Below are 20,913 nucleotides of genomic sequence, written 5' to 3'. Positions count from 1 at the left end.
GCTGGTCGCCGGGAGAGAGACAGCACAGCCTGCTGGGAGGGCCTGCCGGCCACCGGTGCAGGAGCGTGAGGACACCCGCGGTCAGAGCAGCACGGAGCAGCCAGCGCGGACTGGCCTCCCGCGAGGACTGGGCACAGCCCCACAGAACGCCGCGGCTGCGGGGCACGCCCAGACACGGCCCCATCTCCCCACGCGAGAAGCCTGCTGCCCAGCAGACGCGCCTGTCCACGGCCGTACAAGGTCCTGCAAGGAAGCCACACAGCACCAGCGTGCTGAAAGGGGCATGCTGTGGGGAGCAACTGCTTTTAACGGGCCCAACGCGTGGAGGTGTGTGTGTGCTCGGGGAGGCGCCCACCCAGAGTGTATCCAACCCTCACAGAAGCAGCACGCTCACGTGCCATGACCAGGGCTGCCCTATTGGGGAGTAAACAGACTGGACGATGAAGAGACAACCCCTCGAGTTCATGGCTCTCAGGGAAACAACACAGGAAATTTGTTTTATTTTTTGAAAATTTAAAAAATATTTTATTTATTTGTCTTTACAAAAAGGGGAACGGAAGGAGAAAGAGAGGGAGCGAAACATCCCTGTGTGGTTGCCTCTCGCACGCCCCCCAACAGGGACCTGGCCCACAACCCAGGCACGTGCCGGGACTGGGAATCGAACCCTCTGGTCCCCAGTCTGGTGCTCGGCGCCCTGAGCCGCCCCAGCCAGGCTAGAGCACAGGACGTTTTAGCCGCGGTGCTAGAGCGGGAAGGCTTACACACGCCCAGCCTCGCCGCTGCCCTGCCGTGAGTCTGAGCGTGACCCCCGAGGAAGGAGGCAGTGGTGGGGTTTCCCTGCCCACACTTTTGAATGTGTGGGGGGGGGCGCTGTTAGCAACCAGAAAACTGACGTAAGGCCTAGGTTCCAGTGGTAAAACAACAGAGGGCGTGAGATGAAAAACGGGCTTGCTTCTAAGTGCTTCCTCGTCATTCACACGTCGTGCTTGCTGGCAGAGCCCGACAAACACAGAATGAAAATCCGAGCCGGTGCACGTGAGTCAGTGTGGACCCCACGCACGAGTCCGCCGAGGGGCGGGGCAGGCCGGGCGCTCAGGCCACGGGAGAGCTGGCCTCAGGCTGGCGTGGTGCGACCAGATCACACAAGTGTGTGCCGGGTCCGGTGCCTGTGTCCGAGACGCCCCGGCCGGCCTGGCTCTTCACGCCTTGCAGCGGCTTACCTGCCCCCGTTCTGTCCCTGAGCTGTGCCCCGACGGCACGGCCCCACGCTCGTAAACCGCCCTCGTGTCCCGGCAGCCAGGAAACACGGAACTAATGAAAACCATGACGAGTGCTGAGACAGCGGACAGACTGGCCGGACGTCTGACACCGGGGAACTAGTTCTCTCACGGCCAGCCCCCGCGCACACCGTCCCAGCCGGGTGTGGCCGCCCAGACAGACGCTCAGGCACGGTCTTCGAACCAGTCCTCCTTCCGCAGGAACCGGACGGCGTCGGCGAAGCCGCGCTGGTGCAGGCCCTGCAGCTTCCTCCTGCCCGGGGGAAACAGGGCCTGCTGCAGCCGCACCAGGTTGGCCACGGACAGCTAGGACAGAAAGACAGGGGCGCTGTAGGCTGTGACCGGTCAGTCAGTGCAAGTGTCTTCCGTGGCCTGAGCTCCCCCCCACCGGCGTGGTCGGTGGCAAAGCAAGCGCCAGGAGGAAAACGCTACTAAACCTGAACCGTTAACGCCACCCACCAACTAGCGGACACCGCCCACTTCTCGGCCTCGGTGCGATCGATGTTCTGGGCCCGATGCCTCTTTGGGCGGGGGTCCCCCCTGGGCACTGTGGGGTGCGGAGCAGCACCCCGGGTCTCCCCTGCCAGGTGCCAGGGGCACATCCCCGACGTGATGGCCACCCCTGTCTGCACACTGTGGCGGACGGCTCCTGCTTACAACAGCACCCCCTGTCGGCAGCCGGAGTAAGGAATGAACGTTTCCACGGAAATGACTCAGTGGAGACCCAAAGGTTCTCTCCCATAGTTCTGTACACCTGATGACGGCCACCTTGTAAAGAAAGACATGGTCTCCCGTCACGTCTCCCTGGAATCCTGCCAAGTTCATGGACGTGAGCGGGAAGTGGAGGAGGAGAAAGCACCTCCCCAACAGGCAGCCGCTACACGGTCAAGGAGTGACACGCCCACGGCCTGCAGGCACGCGGGTCTGTGCGCGTGAGGCACGCTGTGCGGTGTTACGAGACACACTGCTGGCAAGTTGCCATTTGTACGTGAAGTTACCCATGGGCTCGCAGAGCCGTGCGGGCCTGAGGAGACGCCGAGGCACGTCCAGCTCTCCGAATGTCCGCGGACACGCACACTCACCACGATGTCCTGGTTGCTGACGTTGACGTAGAGGTCCAGCCGCCCCCTGTCCTGCGGGGAGATGTCCAGCCGCCCGCTGAAGGGCGAGACGGTCACGGTGCGGCCCGCGGGCAGGATGGGGAGGCTGTTGGTGAAGCCGCCGTCGGCCCACTTCTGCAGAGACAGGGAGCCCCGTGAACACCGGGAAGGGCTCTCGGCTTCCCCTGCGACCCCCGCCCTGGAGAAGGTCTTTAAGCACCATTTACCGGGGCTGATCCAGCAGCAGTTTTGTTTTCCAAGCAAAAGGCATGTGCGTGCCCATGGCCCGCACCCACACAGTAAGAACGTGGCGGAACGGGGGACCGACCCAACTGTCCAGCCCATCTTTACCTCAATCAGGCCCAATAAGGCGGACCTCGGTTTTTACCGAGGACGGTGCGTGCATCAGGAGTGATGCGTCCTCCGCTTGGGCCGCATTCTGTGACCCAAGTGCAGAGTCAAGTTCACGTCCAACAGTGGACCACCCACCCACCCCCAGGGCACCCGTCGTGTTTACTGTGAGAACGGGAAGGCGGCATTTCCTGTCGGGAACTGACACAGAGCCACCGGGAATCCTGTCGCTTCCAAAGTGATCCCCGGGCACGGGAGACTGTGGGCCAAGGTGAATGGGACGTGCTCCTTGAGACACGGACACTGCTCAGAAGACACTCTGTGCTTCCAGACCGTGCCCGAAGGAGACGGGGCCGCACCGCAGCTGAGAGAAGCTTCTAGAGGCTTCCGCAGCGCCGTGTGCTGACGAAGGACAGCCGAAGAAACCCAACATTCCTTACGCTACCTCTGCAAGGCGACAGAGTCCCGACCCGTCCCCGAGCTGACGTGTTAACACGCTCGGTTCTGACGGTCCATGAGCACACCCACAAGACTCAAGTTCAAGGTCCCCTCGTTCTCTCCCTCATGGGAAAGACCCTTCCGTTGATAAGCCAAACAAACAAACAAACGAAAAACAGGGTCTGGGACCGGCTGAAAGCCCGGCCCCAAGAGACCTCTGCAGAGCAGACCGTGTTCCCAGGGCCAGGCGGATGTCGGAAACAGGATGTAGGCGGGCCCGGCCCGGCTGCTCGGCCCACAGGAGGAGCTCGGAGGCAGACATGGGGTTGGATCCAGTGTTCTGAGCTCAGAAAAGCTCATTCCCTTTTCGTAAGGCCTCCTTCTCTCTCTCTCTTTATAAATGTCTTTTTTACTTGTTCTTATTTCTAAGTCCGGGGACTGAAGGGCCAGGACTACATTGTCTACCGTGGCCTTGGCCAGCCACCAGCTCCCTACAGGGAGATAAATAGTGAAGACGTGTTGGAAAAAAAAAAAAAAGGTTTGGAGGGCACTGCATTGTGGAGGAGAAAACCTGGGGAGATTAGCTGAAGATGAACCTGACCTGGATCATTTGTATGCTGTCAGTGTTTTTAAAAAGAACAGAATGCCCATTATGATGTGGTTACAAGTATTACACAGACACTCCTATTCCTGTGTGTGTGTGTGTGTGTGTGTGTACTGAACACACCCATGTTCGCACGGTTCTGCCGATGGAGTCTGTGTGAACACAGGCTTGCGTGGGTGGGTGCATGTGACCATGTCAACAGAGTGGGAGCAAAAAGGGGTTTGCAACAAATGAGGAGAACCCAGATCCTCTGCTTCTGTGCCTTCTTGCACCAGAGCTGCTTTTCCTGTTTTTTTTTTTATCCTGTTTTTTGTTTTCTGATTGCTTGGGGCGTGGACACCAATTCCTGGGACTAGCTCATACCTGGGGCGGGGGGTGCGGGGCAAGAGGCCCCTTCCCCATTTCCCGGTCACACGCTCCCCCGCACCTCTCACCCCACAGGACGCGGCACCAGTGTGGAGCTCGGCGAGGGGAGGTGCACACGCGCACCCTGCGTTGTCATGGAACCTAGGTCGGGGCGCACCTGGCCTCTCCCACTCGAGGACGAGAGGCGACCCGGGCTGCCGAGGGGCGGAGTGTTCCGGTGTCCTGCAGGGCTGAGGACTGCTCTTGCAGGAAATCAGTTTTCCAAATTGTGTTGGCTCTTGTGAGCTTGCCCTGATTGGATTAATGACGAGGGACAGGCACAGCTTTCCGGGGCTGGGGGGGCTTGATGAAATGTGCATAGAACGTTTCATCAAGCCCCGTGGCTGCCCCGTGCCCCAGCGCGGCCCCTCAGGGTGGTGCATGCACCCCTGAGTGACAGGAGCTGTGTGACTGCCCCCACACCGCACATCCCGGCAGCTCTAGCACAAAGATCCAATTGGAGATGGCAATCATGGTGACAAATGTTCACCAATCTCCAAGTTAACAGTAGAAGCAGTCGCCCCGGCCAGGTGCTCCGTGTGTGGGAGTGCCTGCCAGAGCCCCCAAAGTGTCATGGGTTCCGTGTCCGGCCAGGGCACGCGCCGAGCTGTGGCCCAACCGTCCCAGACAGAGCAGAGAGCACAGACGCAGCCTGGAAGGGCCAGGAGAGCCCAGGCAGAGCAGAGAGCACAGACAGCCTGGAAAGGCCAGGAGAGCCCAGGCAGAGCAGAGAGCACAGACATAGCCTGGAAGGGCCAGGAGAGCCCAGGCAGAGCAGAGAGCACAGACACAGCCTGGAAGGGCCGGGAGAGCACAGACACAGCCTGGAAGGGCCGGGAGAGCACAGACAGAGCAGAGAGCACAGACAGCCTGGAAAGGCCGGGAGAGCCCAGGCAGAGCAGAGAGCACAGACGCAGCCTGGAAGGGCCGGGAGAGCCCAGAGAGAAACCCGCCAGCCATGACAAGACCCGCTCAGGGAGGGACAACCCCTGGGGCCTGTCAGTGAGGGGGGTGTGAACACAGGCTCTGGGCCTGTGAGCCGTGAGCTCCTCCCTCCAGCAGGGACGCTCTGCCGGACCCTGAAGGGCGTGAATGGCAGGGAGTCGACACTCGTCAGGCATGAATTTGGGGATAAATACATACTGTGGACGCATACCACAAATGGTACTGCTTCATGAGCAGTATGTGCCTGTCTGCATATGTGCTAACGAGATGCTAAATCTGTTTCGTGTAAATATGAAACTCTGGCACGTGCTCCACGGACAGTGTCTGGCGGTGAATGTATCCCTCCGATGTGTGAGATAGAGACTGAGTTTGGTTACCCGGTGTGTCCCTCTGCTCCACGCCCCGTGCTGCACTTGAGGCCAGGAGGCGCCTGTCTGGTGCGTGTGGCACACCTCTGGCCCGGGTGTGACAGACGCTGTATCCGACCCCACAGGCGTGCACGCCCGGAGCAGCTGGCGCAGGGCGACGGTGAGCACAGAGCACACACGGGGTGTGGGGCGCCCAGGGAGCTGGCCGGGCCCCCTTGGGCGGCGCTGACAGCTGCCCGCGGGGGCTGCCGCCCTTGACCCCGTCTGGCCACCCGGGCCTCCCTCCCTCCCTCCCTCCGTAAGCGGCAGCCCTGCCTGAAGAGGGGTCTCCGCATCCGCCCTGCTCGAAACCCACTGGTCAGTGCAGGGAGGCGGAGGGGGGCTGGCTGCGCAGCAGGGCCCGGGGGGGGGGGTTTGCGGGGGTGGGGGGGGGGGGTTTGGGGGGAGCGGGTGTGCGTGCCCCGATGCCTTTCCTGCCCTGGCAGCGCAGTCCTGCGTCTGGCCTTTCACTACAGAAGGGACCGTGTCTAAGACACTTTTAGGAAGAAAGTCTTTTGCTCCGTTAAAAAAAAGATAGACTTGAAATCCGATGTCAAAAGGGGGCAGCCCAGGCAGTGCCGACCGTGAGCTGTTGAGAATCGGGGGCTACAGCCGCCATGCCGGATTTCTGTTTTCTGTGCACGGAAACCGGGCTGTTGGCGAGAGAACCCCTGTGCCCTGAGTGGCGGCCAGCCGCCGGCACGGAGCAGGACGCGAGTGGACTCTGGAAGGGCACGTGCGCACGCGGCGGCCACTGACCGCACGCCGGGCGCGAGGAGGTTACCTGCCCTCGGTACTCCACCGGCCGCAGCCCCGCGTACACCGGGATGAAGCTGCTCGCCAGCAGGACCTGCGGGAGACACGGAGAAGCAGCCGGTGAGCAGAGCCCCTCACCCCCGACGACAGACTACGCACCGCAAGATTCTGCACCCCGTAAACCACGAAGCACACTGCCGTCGCCTTTCCCCGAGCCCCGTGTATGCCAAGGGCACAGTGGGACGCGCTGACACAGGCGGCAGCCGTGGGCCCCTGCAAAGGCCGTGGACCGTTCCGTGTGTCCCGCGACCCCACTACTGACTTCCCCGGAGGAAAGTCGGCACGGTCGGGTCCAGAGGAAAAGTCCAGGTAAGTCTCAATTCTAGAGTACGGCCGGGTGGGCGCGAAAGAGGCATTATTCCTGGCGTTCTCTCGCACGCTGTCGAAACGATCTCAGGGTCGCGGTCCTGTTTTCCGGAGGGACAGCCCTGTGCTTGTCCCAGGAACCAGCGGCTCGGGGGCGGGCTGCTTTATGCCACCAGGACGCTGCAGAAGTTCTGTGTGGGGGCGGGGCCCGGGGACCTCAGGAGGCGGAGCCTGGCAGGGGCAGGACTGGTTCTTCATCTTGCCTGGACAGAGGTGGCAAAGCCTTCGGTTCCGACGGGACCCTTTCTCCCTGCAGGGTTGGGCTCCGGGGGCTTTCCCCACGGGGACCCGCGCCACGTTGCAGTGTGGCTGCCGTTCGGGCTGGAAAACTGCGCATGTGAGCCACAGTCTTTCCACAGGTAAGCGAGGGCTCTGTGGCCGTGTGCGGTCGGAGTTCCTGACTGAGGGGCGTCTTCCTCCCGGCATCTTCGCAGATGCATCGTGGCCCCGAGCGGACGCGTGAATCGCTTGTTCAGAAGGACCGAGACCTCGGAGGGCGCTCTGAGCTCTGCTGTCAAAGGCTGTTTCCTGCGCGCAAGGTGAGCCAGTCCCCGGCGTGACGCGATCGCCACGGGAAAAGCCACCCTGACACAGCGGGAGCCCACCGCCTTCGGCAGCGTGTGCCAGAGCTCAGCGGGGTCGGCTCCTGGGCACAGGCCCCCCCGCCCACTGCCCATGTCCTGGCTCCTCACCACCAAAGCCCACGCACAGGAAAGGGTGTGCGTCTCTGCACCCACGGGCCGAATCCCCCACGGGGCGGGACTCAGCACCAGCCAGGGTCTCCCTTCTCCGTGGGGGGTGAAGACACCTGGCGCCCCCCACCCCAGCTCAACGGTGGGAGGAGCGGCGGTGACCCCCCCACGTTGCTGCGGGCACGCTGGGTGCAGGAAGACGGGCCGGCAGCGTACCCACTGTGAACTCACCGTACTGAGAGGCCCTGGAAGAACCAGCGCTCTATAAATACAACGATGTATTTCTCCACGCCGCACGCAGACATGTGCCCTACCTGAAACAAAAAATCCCTCCCCACAGAGCCGGAACTAAGCAGTTTATTTTCTTTTCCTTGTGTTAAAGTGTAACGTCAGGACCACAGGTCACTGCTCGGGGCTCTTCTGAGGCGGGCGCATGAAGACGCTACGCCGTGACGCTCCCGCAGGTGGTGACGGCAGGAGCCCTCCTAAACGACGGGAAGGACGCCGGGAAGGGACCCACCTGTCCGCTCCGAGTCAGTGCCCCGCTTCCGTCCCTGCCCAGCCTCCCCTGGTAACGGCCGTCGGTTTGTGTATCGGAGCGCGCTCGCAGGGGAAACTGGCTGTCCGTGCGGAAGAACCAGACGGCCTCCCTCACGCACAGTGTGCTCACGGCCGCCTTCTCTACGGAAGGGGAGGGGGACTGGCCTCCCAGGGCCCCTCGACACAGTGTGACCCCCCAGCCCGTGCTGTCCGCTGTCCTACGTCATCGTCTGCCCAGTGGGCTTGCTCCCCCACGACATCTCAGCACGTCCAGAGCAGGGGTCCTCCGTGAGCACGTACCCAGGTCTGGTGCCTGAGCCCCCGCCCTCCCCCGGGGACACGTACCCAGGTCCAGGTGGAGGACGCGGACGCAGAGATCAGGGACGGGCCTCGCAGGCCTCATCCCCGGGGCCAGCGCGTTGGGCACTGCCCACATGTGCAACCACGGACTGGGGTTCTGTTTTTCATCCCTACTGAAGGCCCCAGGATGGACATAAAACTGAGTGACTGCCTGGAGCGACCGTGTAAGGCACGGCCAAGGGCGTCTACAGGGCACATCCTGACGGGCTGTCTTGGCCGCACGTTTTACAGAGCGGGGCTGTGCGGAAAAGCAGGCGGCCTGGCCTCCTCGGAGAATGAACTCCCGCCCGGTGTCGGCTGCACCTCCAGTTTGCTGCGGAGTCGCCGCAGGAGAATCTGGCTGCTCGTGCGCAGCCTGCTGGCGTGGCTGGCACGCGGGGACAGATCCAAATTTCTCTTCCGCAGCCTGCCCGAGATGACGAGCCACCTGAAACTCTGTCCCCGCATCACCCTCCGGCAGCAGAGCGGCAGGTCGTGCTGCTCGAGGACCTTCAGCCACAGGGACAGGGCGCTTCCTCACGGCGAGAGGGACCCGTGCAGCGGGAAAGCCCCTGGGCGCACAGGTCCGAGAGGCTGCGCGACTGCCGAGGGACGGTTCCAGCCCACACGTGGCAGCAACCTGGAACGTGGACAATTCGGTGGTCTGCACCGAACCGCACACGCGGGGGTCCACACCACGCGAGCGTGGCGCCTTTCAAAGTCACTGTGCTCGGCGGTGGAGGCGACGCATGGCCATCTGAGACAAAGGTCGGCCTCCCTGACGACGCCCTGTCGAAGACGAATGCTGAAATGTGCTAGGGTCTCCTGATGTCACCTTTGCTTCTGGGAAAAAACCCAAATAGCCCAGAATGGGAGCGGGAACTGAACACAGACGAGTTGATCTGTGGACCCTTCAGGGCACAATGCATGACGGGTGCGGAGGTAAAGAAAGGAGGACGGGCCCGTGGGGAGTACTGGGCCCTGCGTGGGGCTGTGCTGCCTGAGGCCCCGAGACTGCAGCCAGGGCACGCCGCTGCGGTCCGGTCCAGGGTTCTGGGGCGTCGGGGTGGCCCAGCCTCACGGCTCTGCTGGGCATCGCTCTAGTGGGGGTGTCCGCAGTGGCCCAGTGCTGGGAGGGGCTGCCCCACAGGTTCCAGATGCCTGGGCCATCCTCCCATCGTCCGGGACAGCACATCCTGCTCTGGGGAGGGGGTGGACGCAGCCCCTCAGCCGACGGTGACGTGGCCACATGGCCACACTCCTCCTGCTCCGTTCTGAACAAGCTCTCTCGTTCTCTTCCAGAAGGACGGGCCGAAGAGTGCTCCAGATCTGTACACTCTGCCTCGCTGTGGACGAACCGTTCATTCCGTCTCTAAGCCAGTCGCTCTTCTTGCATTTCTGCCGTAAGCAGCCAAGAGAAACCTCTCCTTCGACTCTGCTTACAAACGGCCTCCTCAAACGTCCCATTTCCCGTCTCGCCAACCTGGCCTTCCACAGCAGGCTGGGATGGAACACGATTCGGCTGTGTTTTTGCTGACATAAAACACGGATGGAGCCCTGGCTGGCGTAGCTCAGTGGACTGAGCGCGGGCTGCGAACCAAAACGTCGCAGGTTCGATTCCCAGTCAGGGCACAGGCCTGGGTTGCAGGCCACGGCCCCCAGCAACCGCACATGGATGTTTCTCTTTCTCTCTCCCTGTGTCTCTCTGTCTCCCTCTCTTCCCTCTCTAAAAATAAATAAAATCTTAAAAAAAAATCACGGATGGCACGTTCTCCACTGTCTGAAACGTCTCCTCGGTGCCCTCTGGGACCCCATGGGAATGCACGGCCCTGAGCGTCCATCTCCCACCACCGTGACACCGAGGACCAGTCGGCATTGTCCCAACGGGTGGCAGCGCTCTCCCGCCCTCCTCTCTTCCCGCCCCCCCCAGCACCGTCGACGGCTGCGGGGCGATTTCCCAGCAGGCACCTCCCGTGTCTTTGGGCCGCTGCCCGTCACCCACTGCCAAGGCCACTTGCACCCTCGTTTCTGACAGCAGCACGTGCCCCTCGGTGCCCGTCTCCTGCCTTAGGCCCTCCGGGCTGCTGGGGGGAGATGCCCAAGGCCGAGTGGTTGCGCACAGCCGACCCCTACGTCCCACTGTTCTGGAGGCCGGGAGGCTGAGGTCAAGGGGCGGGCAGGCTCAGGGGCCACTGAGACCCAGGTCCCCCGTGTCCTCAGGTGCCGGAAGCATGCGGCTCTCGGGCTCTCTTTCACGAGGGCCCTGGCCCACGGCGGAGGCCCCATCCTCGCGACCTCAGGGCCTCCCAGGGGTCCCCCCGCTTCCAGCCCCATCTCCCGGCCACTGGTTTTCAACGCAGGAGTGCGGGAGGGAACAAACCCCCCCGTCCAGAGCACTCAGGGCTGTCACCGTGCACGTGAGCTCCGGGAGGCTACGGAGACGCAGCCCCACACCAAAGGGGTCTTGGACCCCATCACTGGGGTCCGCTGGGGTTGTCAGAAAACACCCAGCTATCGCTGCGGCCACCCAACGGAAGGGTACTTTGGTCACGCCACCCAACGTGAAGCCAGTTCTTATCCTCTCAGTATGAGCCATCAGCCAGCTTAGAGAAAGAAGGCCGGCGGGGAAGGGGCGTCGGATCGAACGAGTGCACGTGGCCAGACAGGGTCGCACTCCGCGTGCTGAGCTCGGACAGCCGTGGGTCAGCACGGGGGTCAGGAGCAAAGGGGAGGAGGGAGGCATGAAAGAGAGACATGCGTGAGTCCCAGAGGCCGACGTCGGGCGGTGACGGGCCTGGACGTGAGCCCTGGGAGACGGGCAGGACGCAGCCATCCAAGACAGCGTCCAGAAGGGACTTACCGCACACACACACACACACACACGCACACACACTGGGCGTGACGGGACTCTAGTTGGATTTCCAGGCACACACACACCCTGCCTGTCATGAGCGGCCCAGGGAGCAGCTGGTGGGTGATGAGGAGCCTCGCAGTGAGGGAGGGACACACGAGCTATGTGAGCTAATGATGGGAATGCACGTGACACGCAGTGGGTCATTCACACCGCCGGGTTCACGGCCTGCCCGAGTCCCTTCGCTGGCTGCCGTGCAGGCCGACCTTCTCGACGTGGGCCTAATCTTCATCAGTGTGTGTGTGTGTCTCTCTCTCCCTCTCCCTCTCTCTCCCTTCCTCTCCCTCTCTCCCTCTCTCTCCCTCTCTCCCCCCCCACCCCACTTCTATCTCACCTGCAGACTGTCCAGAGACGGAAGTACACCCCAGGCCGCTGTGCAGGGCAGGGGTGCCAAGTCCCCCAGAGACTCAGGGCACCCCTCGTGAGCTGCCTCTCCTCTTGGCTGTGCAAGCTCAGACCCTCCTGGCTCCGCCTGACGGTGTAAAGGGCCGGCTGGTGGCTTTCTCCTCCCCCCGCCCCGGCCTGGACGGTCAGCACGGCCGTCCTCGGGCCACGTCCCTGCAGACACATGCTCCCGCTGGCCTCGTGTTGAGGAGGAGCACGTCAGCTTGACAATGTCACCACTCGAGGGGGGTGGGGGGGGTCATTTCCTGTCCCCTCCTGCTTCTCTTTCCCCTGCGCCTGGTCTCCGCCCAGCGTCACTCTCCTGAGCCCAGTGCTTCGGCGTGCTCTAGGGCACAGGTCTCAGGTTTCTGTAGCCACCACCTGCCGCCCAGGGACCGTGCGCCCTTCCCTCTCTCAGCTCTGAGTAAGGTCGGAGGGCTCTGAACAAGGCGAGAGTGCTCTACGGAACACTGGAAAGTGCTTCTTGTGGAGCCCAGGATCACCGCTCGTTACCCAATTGCCCTCCTCACAAGGCACCGCGCATCGGCGCCGGCTGTTTCTCTCCCGCTCAGTGACCTCCAGCGATCACACCGACTCTCCGAGCAGCTACTATTCCCCGAGACAAAGGGACGCAGGGGAAGTCGTGTTTACTCACGGTGGGAGTTCGCTGGTGCTGCTGTCACGGAGTACCAGGAGCCGGGAGACTCTAACGGCGGCGTCTGCGACCGCGACGTCTGCAGGCTGCAGCCCGCCGGGGGTCTCCCCCTGGGCCTCAGCGGGGCTGCCGTCCTCCCTGGGCGCTGCGGGGCACTCTGGGCCCTTCTCACGCCCACCGCAGCAGCGCCCCTCCGGCGCCTGCCGGACGGAGGCCCCTGTGTCTTGCTGGGGGGCCGGGAGAGTGCCCCAGAGTGGCCAGAGGCCTGTGCACCCACCTCCCGTGGGCACTGCCACCACGTCTCAGAACCGGCGAGGGGACGTGCGATCTGGAGGCCAGGTCTGCGGTGGAGGACTCAGCGTGGGTGGGTGCCCCCAGACTACCCAGGATCGTGTCTTGTATGAAGACATGATGTCACCTACAAAATCCCGCTGGCCATGTCCGGGGACGTGTCCCCAGGTGCCGGGGACTGGGGTGTGGACGGCTTTGGGGGCCGCCGTCACTCAGCAAACAGGTTCCCGCGTACGAGGAGCCGACAGGAGGGCGTCCTGTCCGGCGCGCAGTGCTGCCACGCACACGGCCAGGGACTTGGAGCGCAGGCCCGGCCGGCCGCCGGCCCGCCCGCTGGGGGCTGTGTGCGGGGGTCCAGGCTCTGGGCTCGTCTCCTGGTGTGGAGTTACACTACTGGGGGGCGGCCACCTTGGCTCGTGTGTTCACTTGGGTGTGTTCCTTTCCAGAACACGCACTGGAGGGGCTGCCACCTCGCCAGGGGCTGCGACACCACCGCAGAGGGGCCGGGACACCGCAGCAGACACAAGACGGCGCCTCTGCCTCTGTGCCTCCGGGGAGCTTACACTTCTGTGCGGGGGGAGACGGACAGCAGACGCTAAGCACATGAAGCTGCAAAGTATGGACTGGGCTGAACATGGGGATGGGTTATAAGAACAGCTGTCCAGAGGGTGGCCAAGCCCAGGCCCAGGGGGAAGGGACTCCCCTACTTTTAGGGCCCGGGGGCCCCCGGGCTGGGTGCCACTCGCACCAGAAGCAGGGTTCCGCCACGAGGGAAGCCTCCTGGCGCTGTCTGGGCACTGACTGTCTGTGATCCCTCAGGCAGGACTGGCCACCCCCCTTCCTAGCGTGTACGTCTACATAAGCTGGCAAGAGATGACAGAAGCACTGTAGCCATGACTTTGAACGCCCTGGGGAGAGGCCGGCATCAGCAGGACACCAAGCGCCCATATTCTAGTCTCCTAAAGCACGAGGCAGCTCTCCTTGTCCCCCTGACATTTCACTGGGTGTTTTGAGTGATGTCATTCGAACAGGGAAATTCACGCAGGAGGGTCCAGCAGTAAGAACCGATGCATTCCCATCCAATCCGGGTGGAGCTTGGACCTTTCGAGCCCCATGCACACACCTTGTCCCGTGTCCACACACGCCTCATCCGTGTCGCCGGCAGCCTGCTGTGACTCCCACAGCGGGAAGAAGCAAGGAGACACCACCCTTCTCGGCGGACAAAAACGTCGCGTTACCTTAGCACGCACGTGGGCCTTGGCGCGTCAGTGGCCCGAGAACTTGGCAGAGACAGCGGGTTCTCAGCCAAGCAACGCCCCAGTGCGTTTGGGCAGAAAGGAGGGCCTCGCAACCAAAGGGAACACTCCAAAGGGAACGCGGGAGACTGAAGAGCTGAGACCTGGGTTCCACAACCCGTTCCCACTGGCGATGAGCACGACCTCGGGTCTGTCCCGAAAACCCTTCCACCCCACCCGGGTCTCTCCCTTCGAAAAGCCACACGAGGGAGCAGATGCACCCGCCCCTCCTGACTCACAGCAGCACCGGGGGAGGGCCCAAGAACGCAGGCCACGTCCAGCGTCTTCCCGAAACTGCCGTGAGCAGCCCCACTGACTGACGCAGGGCACTGCTGTAGTGCTGCTGCTGACCTGCACAGGGGGCCCCGCCTCCCGGAATAAACGCGGGGGCGCTGAGCGCCACGAGAACACGCCGACCTGGCGCAGGGGCCGCTGCAGATGCGCGTCTGCAGGCGGGGGCCCACTCCCCCCGACCTCATTCACATTCACGATACGACACCCTGCGTCTAGGAAGTGTGGTGATGCCCAGCGGCCGCGGGAAGGATTTCCGTCGGCACCCGCCCTCGCCCCGGAACCGGGAGTGCGGTACCTGAATGAGGTCCTCCCTGGAGGAGAAGCTGGAGACCAGGAGGTTCTCCCGGGTCCTGGTGTTGGTGATGGACACGTGCAGCCGGTGGTGGGCCAGCTCGTGGGCGTCGGGGGGCAGGATCGACTCCATCCCGCTCCTGGGGAGGGACAGGGGGGCCCGCGTCACTCGCCTCGGGCTGCCGCACGCCTCGGGAGGGCCGCCGGGCTGAGCTCGCCGCGGTTCAGGCAGCGCGGCCTCAGCCCGGCCCGGCCTGCACGCGCTCCGCGGGGCACGGACCGTGGGCGATATGCGCGCGCGCACACACACCTCAGCCGGGCCATGAAATCGTAGCCGGGGGTCGCCGCCCCGAAGGACTGCCCTCGGATTTCTTCAGCAAGCTGGTAGGTGAACTCGTTGCATTCCTGAAGAATAAAGGGAATAGGTGACTCTGCGTTTTGATGAAAAAAAAAAATTCATTCTGCTCTGGCTGGCGTAGCTCAGTGGATGGAGCGCGGGCTGCAAACCAAAGCGTCGCAGGTTCAATTCCCAGTCAGGGCACGTGCCTGGGTTGCAGGCCACGGCCCCCAGCAGCCGCACATTGATGCTTCTCTCTCTCTCTGTCTCCCTCCCTTCCCTCTCTAAAAATAAATAAATAAAAAATCTTAAAAAAAAATTCATTCTGCTTCCAGAACTCTGTTCCGATCGCACGCTGCCCCCGGAGCCTGCCAACCCCACGCCGGAGTCATCGGAGGCCGGACTCCTTCCTGCCCAGGCGCGCACACGCCAACACCCACCTGGCCTGGCCCTCGCAAGCCACCGGAGAGAACCGAGAGTGTGTTCTCACCAACGCGACCTTTATTTTATTTTTCCTTTTGGAATCCCCTCCGATGGCACGGCCACAGCCGGGGATCTCCCAAGGCCGTGACTGGCGTTGAGCACCGCTCCCGCAGCCTTCCCGGACACCGCAAACCTCCTCGCCCGCCCCCTTCCGCAGCCCTGGCAGCAGCTCCGGTCGCTCAGGACGGCAGCAGCGTCAGAGGAAGGAGTCCCGACGGCAGACGGCTGCCCTCCGCACGCAGCCAACGCCAGTCTTTGGGGGTCCGCACACTGGGGCCCACGAGCTCGGCCTCTGTCCACGCGCCCTCACCTGCTCGCCCGCCTGACAGGCCAGCCAAGAGGCCTGAAGAGATTAAGCATCTTTCCTAACACCTCAGCAAAAAGGAGGGCCGCGAGCAGGATCTGAACTCAGGCCGGACTATCCTTTACTCATGAGTCGTTCCGCCACGTCCCGGGCACCAGGCAGGGGGACCGGGAGGGAGCGAGCGTCAGACAGCCCCGCCCTCTGAGACTTGAGGGGACCCCCCCCCCCCGTGAGGAGGTCCCACGGGCCTCGGGCAGGGCCTGTCCGTGAGGCCGAACCCAGTTCCCTCCCCGTCCAACGAGGTCCCCATCCTCGCCCCCAGAGCCTGCACAGATGGGACCGTCCGCGGCTAAGGGGACTCTGTGCAGGTGACACGTTCAGGACCCCGAGATGGAGAGGGGGTCCTGGGGGACCCTGCCGGGCCCAGGGCCGACCACACAAGGGGCTCTAGAAGGGAAACAGGGAGGCAGCAGGGGTTCAGGGGAGGAGAGATATGGAGATGCCACGTGACAGTGCCACAGCTGGAGGAAGTGGCCGTCCACCAGGGCGCACGGGTGCCCATCGAGAGAAGCTGGAAGAGGCAGGAACCAGGCAGTGGGTCCCCTGTTCACCCTCCCACCTTGGCTCAGCAACCCCTCCCCAGACAGGTGACTGCCAGACCTATGACAGAGTCACTAGGTGCTGTGGCAAGCCACTGTCGTCTGCGGCGGCAGGAGCAGAAAGCGAATCCCATGGGCGCCGACCTCCCATGTCACGGGGCACCTCGGCCGTCCCTCCAACCAGCCGTCCCTCCAACCGGACGTCCAGGCTGCCCCCGAAAATAGCACAGGAGACTGAGGTGCTTGGACCAGCGACAACACCCCACAGAGGACAGACAGACACCCTGGAGGCATCATTGTCCCAGAGCGAGGAGCCACCTAAGTCACAGGGGTCACAGGGAGGGGGGCCCCGTCCTGAGCGAACCGGGAGCCGGGTGTGGGGGGCGGGTGGGGCAGGTGGGCCAGGTGGGGCAGGAGAGCACCAGCCTGGCGTGAGGATGAAACGGCCGGCAGTGCTACAGGGCGGAGGCGCTGGCAGGAGGATGCGGCCCGCCCCCCATCAGTCAGGAAGCGGCTGCTGCAGGCTGCCAGGTGAGAAGTGCGGCCGCCCTCCAAACAACACGCGCGCTCCTTCCTGTAAGCCAGGCAGCACCTGGCGGTTGCCTTGTATTAACTTTCCTTGCACACGCCCTGCCCACGCTGCAGACGTATTAAGGAAGAGGCTCGGTCACCCTTGCATCTCGCTGTGGCTCGCAAATTAGGAACGCCGAGGGAAGGCTTGTGCTCTTTACCTGGCAACGTCTCCATCCGCCTAGCGCCCAGAGATACGCCCGCGTCAGGTGCCCCCCTGAATTACGCATGCGCGCACTTGGAGCTGGATCGCTTATGCTGCTATGTGTCACAATCCCGCCACGCCGCAGGAGCTCACGCCACACGCCATAGGCAGGAACAGGGCTCACGGGGATTGGAGTGGGCAGCAAACAGTTGGCTCAAGAAACACGAAGCCATCCTACCAGCGGTATGTTGCAAATGGTAAAAAAATAAATAAAATAGCCCTGGCTGGCGTAGCTCAGGGGATTGAGCACAGGCTGTGAACCAAAGCGTCGCAGGTTCGATTCCCAGTCAGGGCACATGCCTGGGTTGCAGGCCACGGCCCCCAGCAACCGCACATGGATGTTTCTCTCTCTCTCTCTCTCTTTCTCCCTCCTTTCCCTCTCTAAAAATAAATAAATAAAATCTTTAAAAAAAGAAGAAAAAAAAGATAAGTGGATTTTTCAATAATTGGCCTCAGCCAATTAGAAGCTCTCAGCACAGATTTGAAAACAAGATTTTTATTGTGTAACCTGCGCTTTTGAACATTTAAATGTCCCTGACGTTCATTCTCAGGCACGAACGTGTTCATCAATATTGGACTGCTATTCAGAGCCCCTTGGGTGTGGAAGGAGTTAACAAATACACGCTCTGCCTACGCAAGACAGCCGGGCTCTCAGAGTCAGCAAATGCATAATCAATGCCTAGGAGCAGAACACAGATTTTTAAAACACAGATTGCATCCAATGAAATATTTAATGAAGGCTCGTTTTTATTACTGCTGGATAAACTGCTTGGAATTCGAGGCTTCCGCGCACTGTGAGAATGAAAAACAAATTAAATTCTAATATCTTTCCACTTAATAGAAATGACAGGCCCCCACTGAATGTATAATGGGACTCGGAAGGAGCCGAGTTAGCCGCCCCGCGTTCACAGCCCGGAATAAGAAACCCTGGATGGGAGAGTGAAGAAATATCCTTTCCTTGAAAGCCACAGAGCTCGAACCTTCAGACGAAACAAACATTCCAGAGTGAAATCACGCATCACGTTTCCTGCCTCATTGTCACCCCTAATGATCATCTTTTCCACAGCCCCAGCCCAGGTCCCTAGGGATCACACTGCAAAAGTTTTAACCTTTTGTTTCCTGGGCAAAGGCTCCTATGTCTGGGGTAAACCCCGAGTGAATGTTCGCCTTTGCTGTTCAGGCTTCGTTTCTGGCGGGAGGAACATGGCCTCGTTCATATACTGAATTACCTCTATTTTTTCTGGGGCTGTGAGCAGGACCGAAGCAGCCAGGGATCCCGCGGAAGCGCCAGCGAAGGCCTTGACGTTCTGCAGCAGTTTCTGTCCGTGTTTGCAAAGGGCCGACGCTGCCCCCAAGTGGTAAATGCCCAGAAACCCACAGCCCGCGAAGGACAGGTTGATGTGCTTCATTCCACCCTGCAAACGGGCTGCCTGAGAAAAACAGAAGAGCTGTGAGTTGCTACAGTGTATGCTCATCATCACCCTGAGCCTTTGTATTATTAATAGATAATCCTTTAACCTAAACACAGCATTTTCAGGTAGAGCCTAAACACCCAAATCTTTCAAAAAAAGTCCCCCCATCTCTCACCTTGACCCAATGTTAAAAAAAAAAAGTTACAGCATCCCATATTTGTTCAGTAGCTTATGCAAGCTGCTGAATAAATATGGGATTTATTCATCAGATTATGCAATCAAGCACTTAATTACTTGGCAAGAGACGGATGGATAAACTCCGATCAGCAATGCATTTGCTATTTTTTTCTTGACCTTTTGAAGCTTTTGGTGGCAAGTGCTAAGACTGTGGAAAGGTAAAATCATTAGACGGTAGCAAATCCCAAAAGGGTCACACATTTGGTTTTTCCAAGTGCAGCAGTCAATTTCAAATGGAAGTCCCCGCTCCCTCCCTTCTCATTTCCATTTGGAGCACCCACTTTTCCTTAAAAAAAAAAAAATAGCTAATGCCCACAATTGTTCAATAATGCAATGAGCAATTAATTATTCAAGAATACATTTCACAGCCAAATTTTCTAGGACAACCTGAGGTCATGCCTGGCGAGGGCACTGGAGGCTCCAAGAAAGGTTAGTCGCGCCACGTGACACCTGTAAGAAACCTAACTATAAAACTGTGTGCTCAAGCTTCGGAGGGCAGGGATTCCCCCCTTGCACGAAACCGTGCCCCCGCGACGCTGCTCCCTAGTCCTCCCTCCGTACGGCTTCCTCGGGGAGCCCCAGGACCCCAGGTCCAGGGTCACCATAACAGGCACCTGGCCCGGCCTTGGAGTTCAGGAGACTCAAACCTTTGCACTCTGTCTGTGCGGGCCGAAGCTCAGCCACTGCAGCCGAGCGCGGGTTTTGGTTTAATGGCTGCAGATTGAGCGAGTGGGGAAACGGCTGCTTAATCTCCGGGCGGCCCGCCCAGGCCACGCGGGCCCAGCGTCCACCCGCGGCCTGGGGTGGGGGCGCAGGACGGAGGTGCCCGCCATTACGGGGCCGGGGAGGACAGAACCGACGCTCCAGTCGCCGGAGCTACCTCTAGGGGGCCGAGGCCCGCCCCTCGCGGCCCCTACCAGCGCCCCGCTCAGCCCTACCCCTGCCGGCTTGAGAAACTTCCGTGTTGAACGCCCTAACACCCCCACCTTAACCGGAAGGCGGGGCCGGACCGTCAATCAACGAGACCCCGCCCATCAGGGCGGGACCTCATTCGCCGCGCGCCATGGGGCCCGCCTACCGCGCAGGCTGGAAACGCCCTCGCGCCGACGCGAGCGTCCGCGAGGCCCTGCCTGCTCTATTTAAGGGACTGGATCCATCATGGCGGTACGCGTTGGGCCGTTTGGCCCCGCGTGCTCCCTGACTGTAGATAAGAATCAAGACTCTAGTCTGGAGCTCTGAATTTTTCGGACACCAGAGGATGCATTTTAGTCCCTGTGGCCGCTTAGCGCCACCTGCGGGCCGGCCCTCCGGTGCGAGTCCGTTGACCCTGAACGACCCTCGCTTTCGGTGCACCGGAAGTGCTTGTTTCTCTTCGCGGCTGCTTTCCGCAAGTGGCTCCTCCTTTTTCCCCGCCCCTAGGGCGGTCCCGCCGTCCCAGGGGGCGGGCTCCAGGTGCTGGGTAGTGTTCCTGGGTACCGTGGCCCTTTTTAGGGCCTACGTACGTCTTTTACCTAAGCGTTCCCGGAAAGGCGGGCTACGGCTTTGGGTAGTGTTCAGGTCCTCAGTCAGCCTTGGGCGGGTGGCATGATCTCTCTGAGCTTCCCTGCTGACTCAGCTGCCAAAAGGGGTGGTAAAATCTGCGTTGGGCGAAAGCTCCTGCAAGGAGCCCGCCCCTGCATACACAGCCCGGTGGCACTGCTGGCTCTGGGCGGACTCTAGATGCAGCTGTAAATGGTGGCCAGGCCGGCTCACGCGCCCGCCCCAATTCAATGGACTCTGACCAATTCTTTGTCTCCAGAAGCAATGCATTGCCTGGTTGATGCTCAAAAGCAAGCCCGCAGGATTCTCAGGCTCCGTGATGGAAGGTTTTGCAGGTCCCCCTTTTTAAAGGACAGACTTAGTTCTCCCTGAAGCCACAGGAGAGAATCTGGAAAATGCAAGGTTGTCTGTTGTCTTAAGCAACGCGGGAAGGGGGCGATCCCCAAATAGCCTTCACCTCGGGCTTTTTCTTTCTCCCCCATTTGGGGTGCCAGCCTCCTGGCCTCTGGCCTCCAGCGCTGCAGGCAAGGGCCCAGGATGGGGTGCTGTGGGAATTTTGTTTTTCGTTTCCACAAAGAGCCTCTGAGATAGCTGACCCCGAAGGCATTACGAGCTCTTTAGTAACTCGAGAATTTGGCAAAGGGACGTTGACGTGTCCATCACGAAAGCCCAGGATAAGCGCTTCATTCCTTCATTCCCCAAATGGGTAGAGCGTGGTCTTCCCGCAGAGGAAGCCGATCACAAAGGAAGAATCCCAGGGCTCCCATCAATCCCAAGCAGCATCTGCATTGTAAGAGCATCTCCAGGGGTTGCTATGCCTACTGAC

The 20,913-nt window shown here is 61.3% G+C and overlaps 1 protein-coding gene and 1 long non-coding RNA gene across 12 annotated transcripts; one reads left to right on the top strand and one right to left on the bottom strand.

Annotated features, from left to right (window-relative positions):
• Positions 1–543: 543 nt before the first annotated feature.
• PNPLA4 (patatin like phospholipase domain containing 4) lies at positions 544–19,530 on the bottom strand. Of its 10 annotated transcripts, none has more exons than XM_045856096.1 (8): positions 19,487–19,530; positions 18,936–18,998; positions 18,129–18,329; positions 14,712–14,806; positions 14,406–14,541; positions 6,312–6,377; positions 2,360–2,512; positions 544–1,530 (listed from the first exon to the last, which is right to left on the bottom strand). In XM_045856096.1, exons 3-8 carry the CDS (start codon positions 18,306–18,308, stop codon positions 1,312–1,314), a joined length of 849 nt encoding a protein of 282 aa, XP_045712052.1. In that variant the 5' UTR covers positions 18,309–18,329; positions 18,936–18,998; positions 19,487–19,530; the 3' UTR covers positions 544–1,311. The 10 variants fall into 10 exon arrangements, with proteins under 10 accessions (XP_045712052.1, XP_045712051.1, XP_045712047.1 ...); XM_045856095.1 differs by having other exon boundaries at positions 19,163–19,522; XM_045856091.1 differs by having other exon boundaries at positions 18,129–18,325; positions 19,163–19,522.
• LOC123830091 lies at positions 6,404–8,458 on the top strand. 2 transcript variants are annotated; one of them, XR_006787696.1, is made up of 4 exons: positions 6,404–6,652; positions 6,966–7,068; positions 7,144–7,248; positions 7,784–8,458. It is a non-coding gene; the product is annotated as an uncharacterized LOC123830091 (long non-coding RNA). The 2 variants fall into 2 exon arrangements; XR_006787695.1 differs by having other exon boundaries at positions 6,966–7,248.
• Positions 19,531–20,913: the final 1,383 nt, after the last annotated feature.

This window comes from Phyllostomus hastatus, unplaced genomic scaffold, assembly GCF_019186645.2.
Source record: "Phyllostomus hastatus isolate PE091 unplaced genomic scaffold, TTU_PhHast_1.1 phas_scaffold_12, whole genome shotgun sequence".
Taxonomy (NCBI): Eukaryota; Metazoa; Chordata; class Mammalia; order Chiroptera; family Phyllostomidae; genus Phyllostomus; species Phyllostomus hastatus.
Note: the sequence above shows the minus strand (reverse complement) of the source record. Positions and strands in the feature narration are given on the sequence as shown.

Bases quoted from the DNA above. Each gene is read 5' to 3' on its own strand.
- PNPLA4 (XM_045856090.1), bottom strand. The intron at 6,378-14,405 runs GTACCGCACTCC...TGTCTCCCGCAG, and splicing joins CCAGGGAGGACCTCATTCAG to GTCCTGCTGGCGAGCAGCTT. The intron at 2,513-6,311 runs GTAACCTCCTCG...CTGTCTCTGCAG, and splicing joins CGGTGGAGTACCGAGGGCAG to AAGTGGGCCGACGGCGGCTT.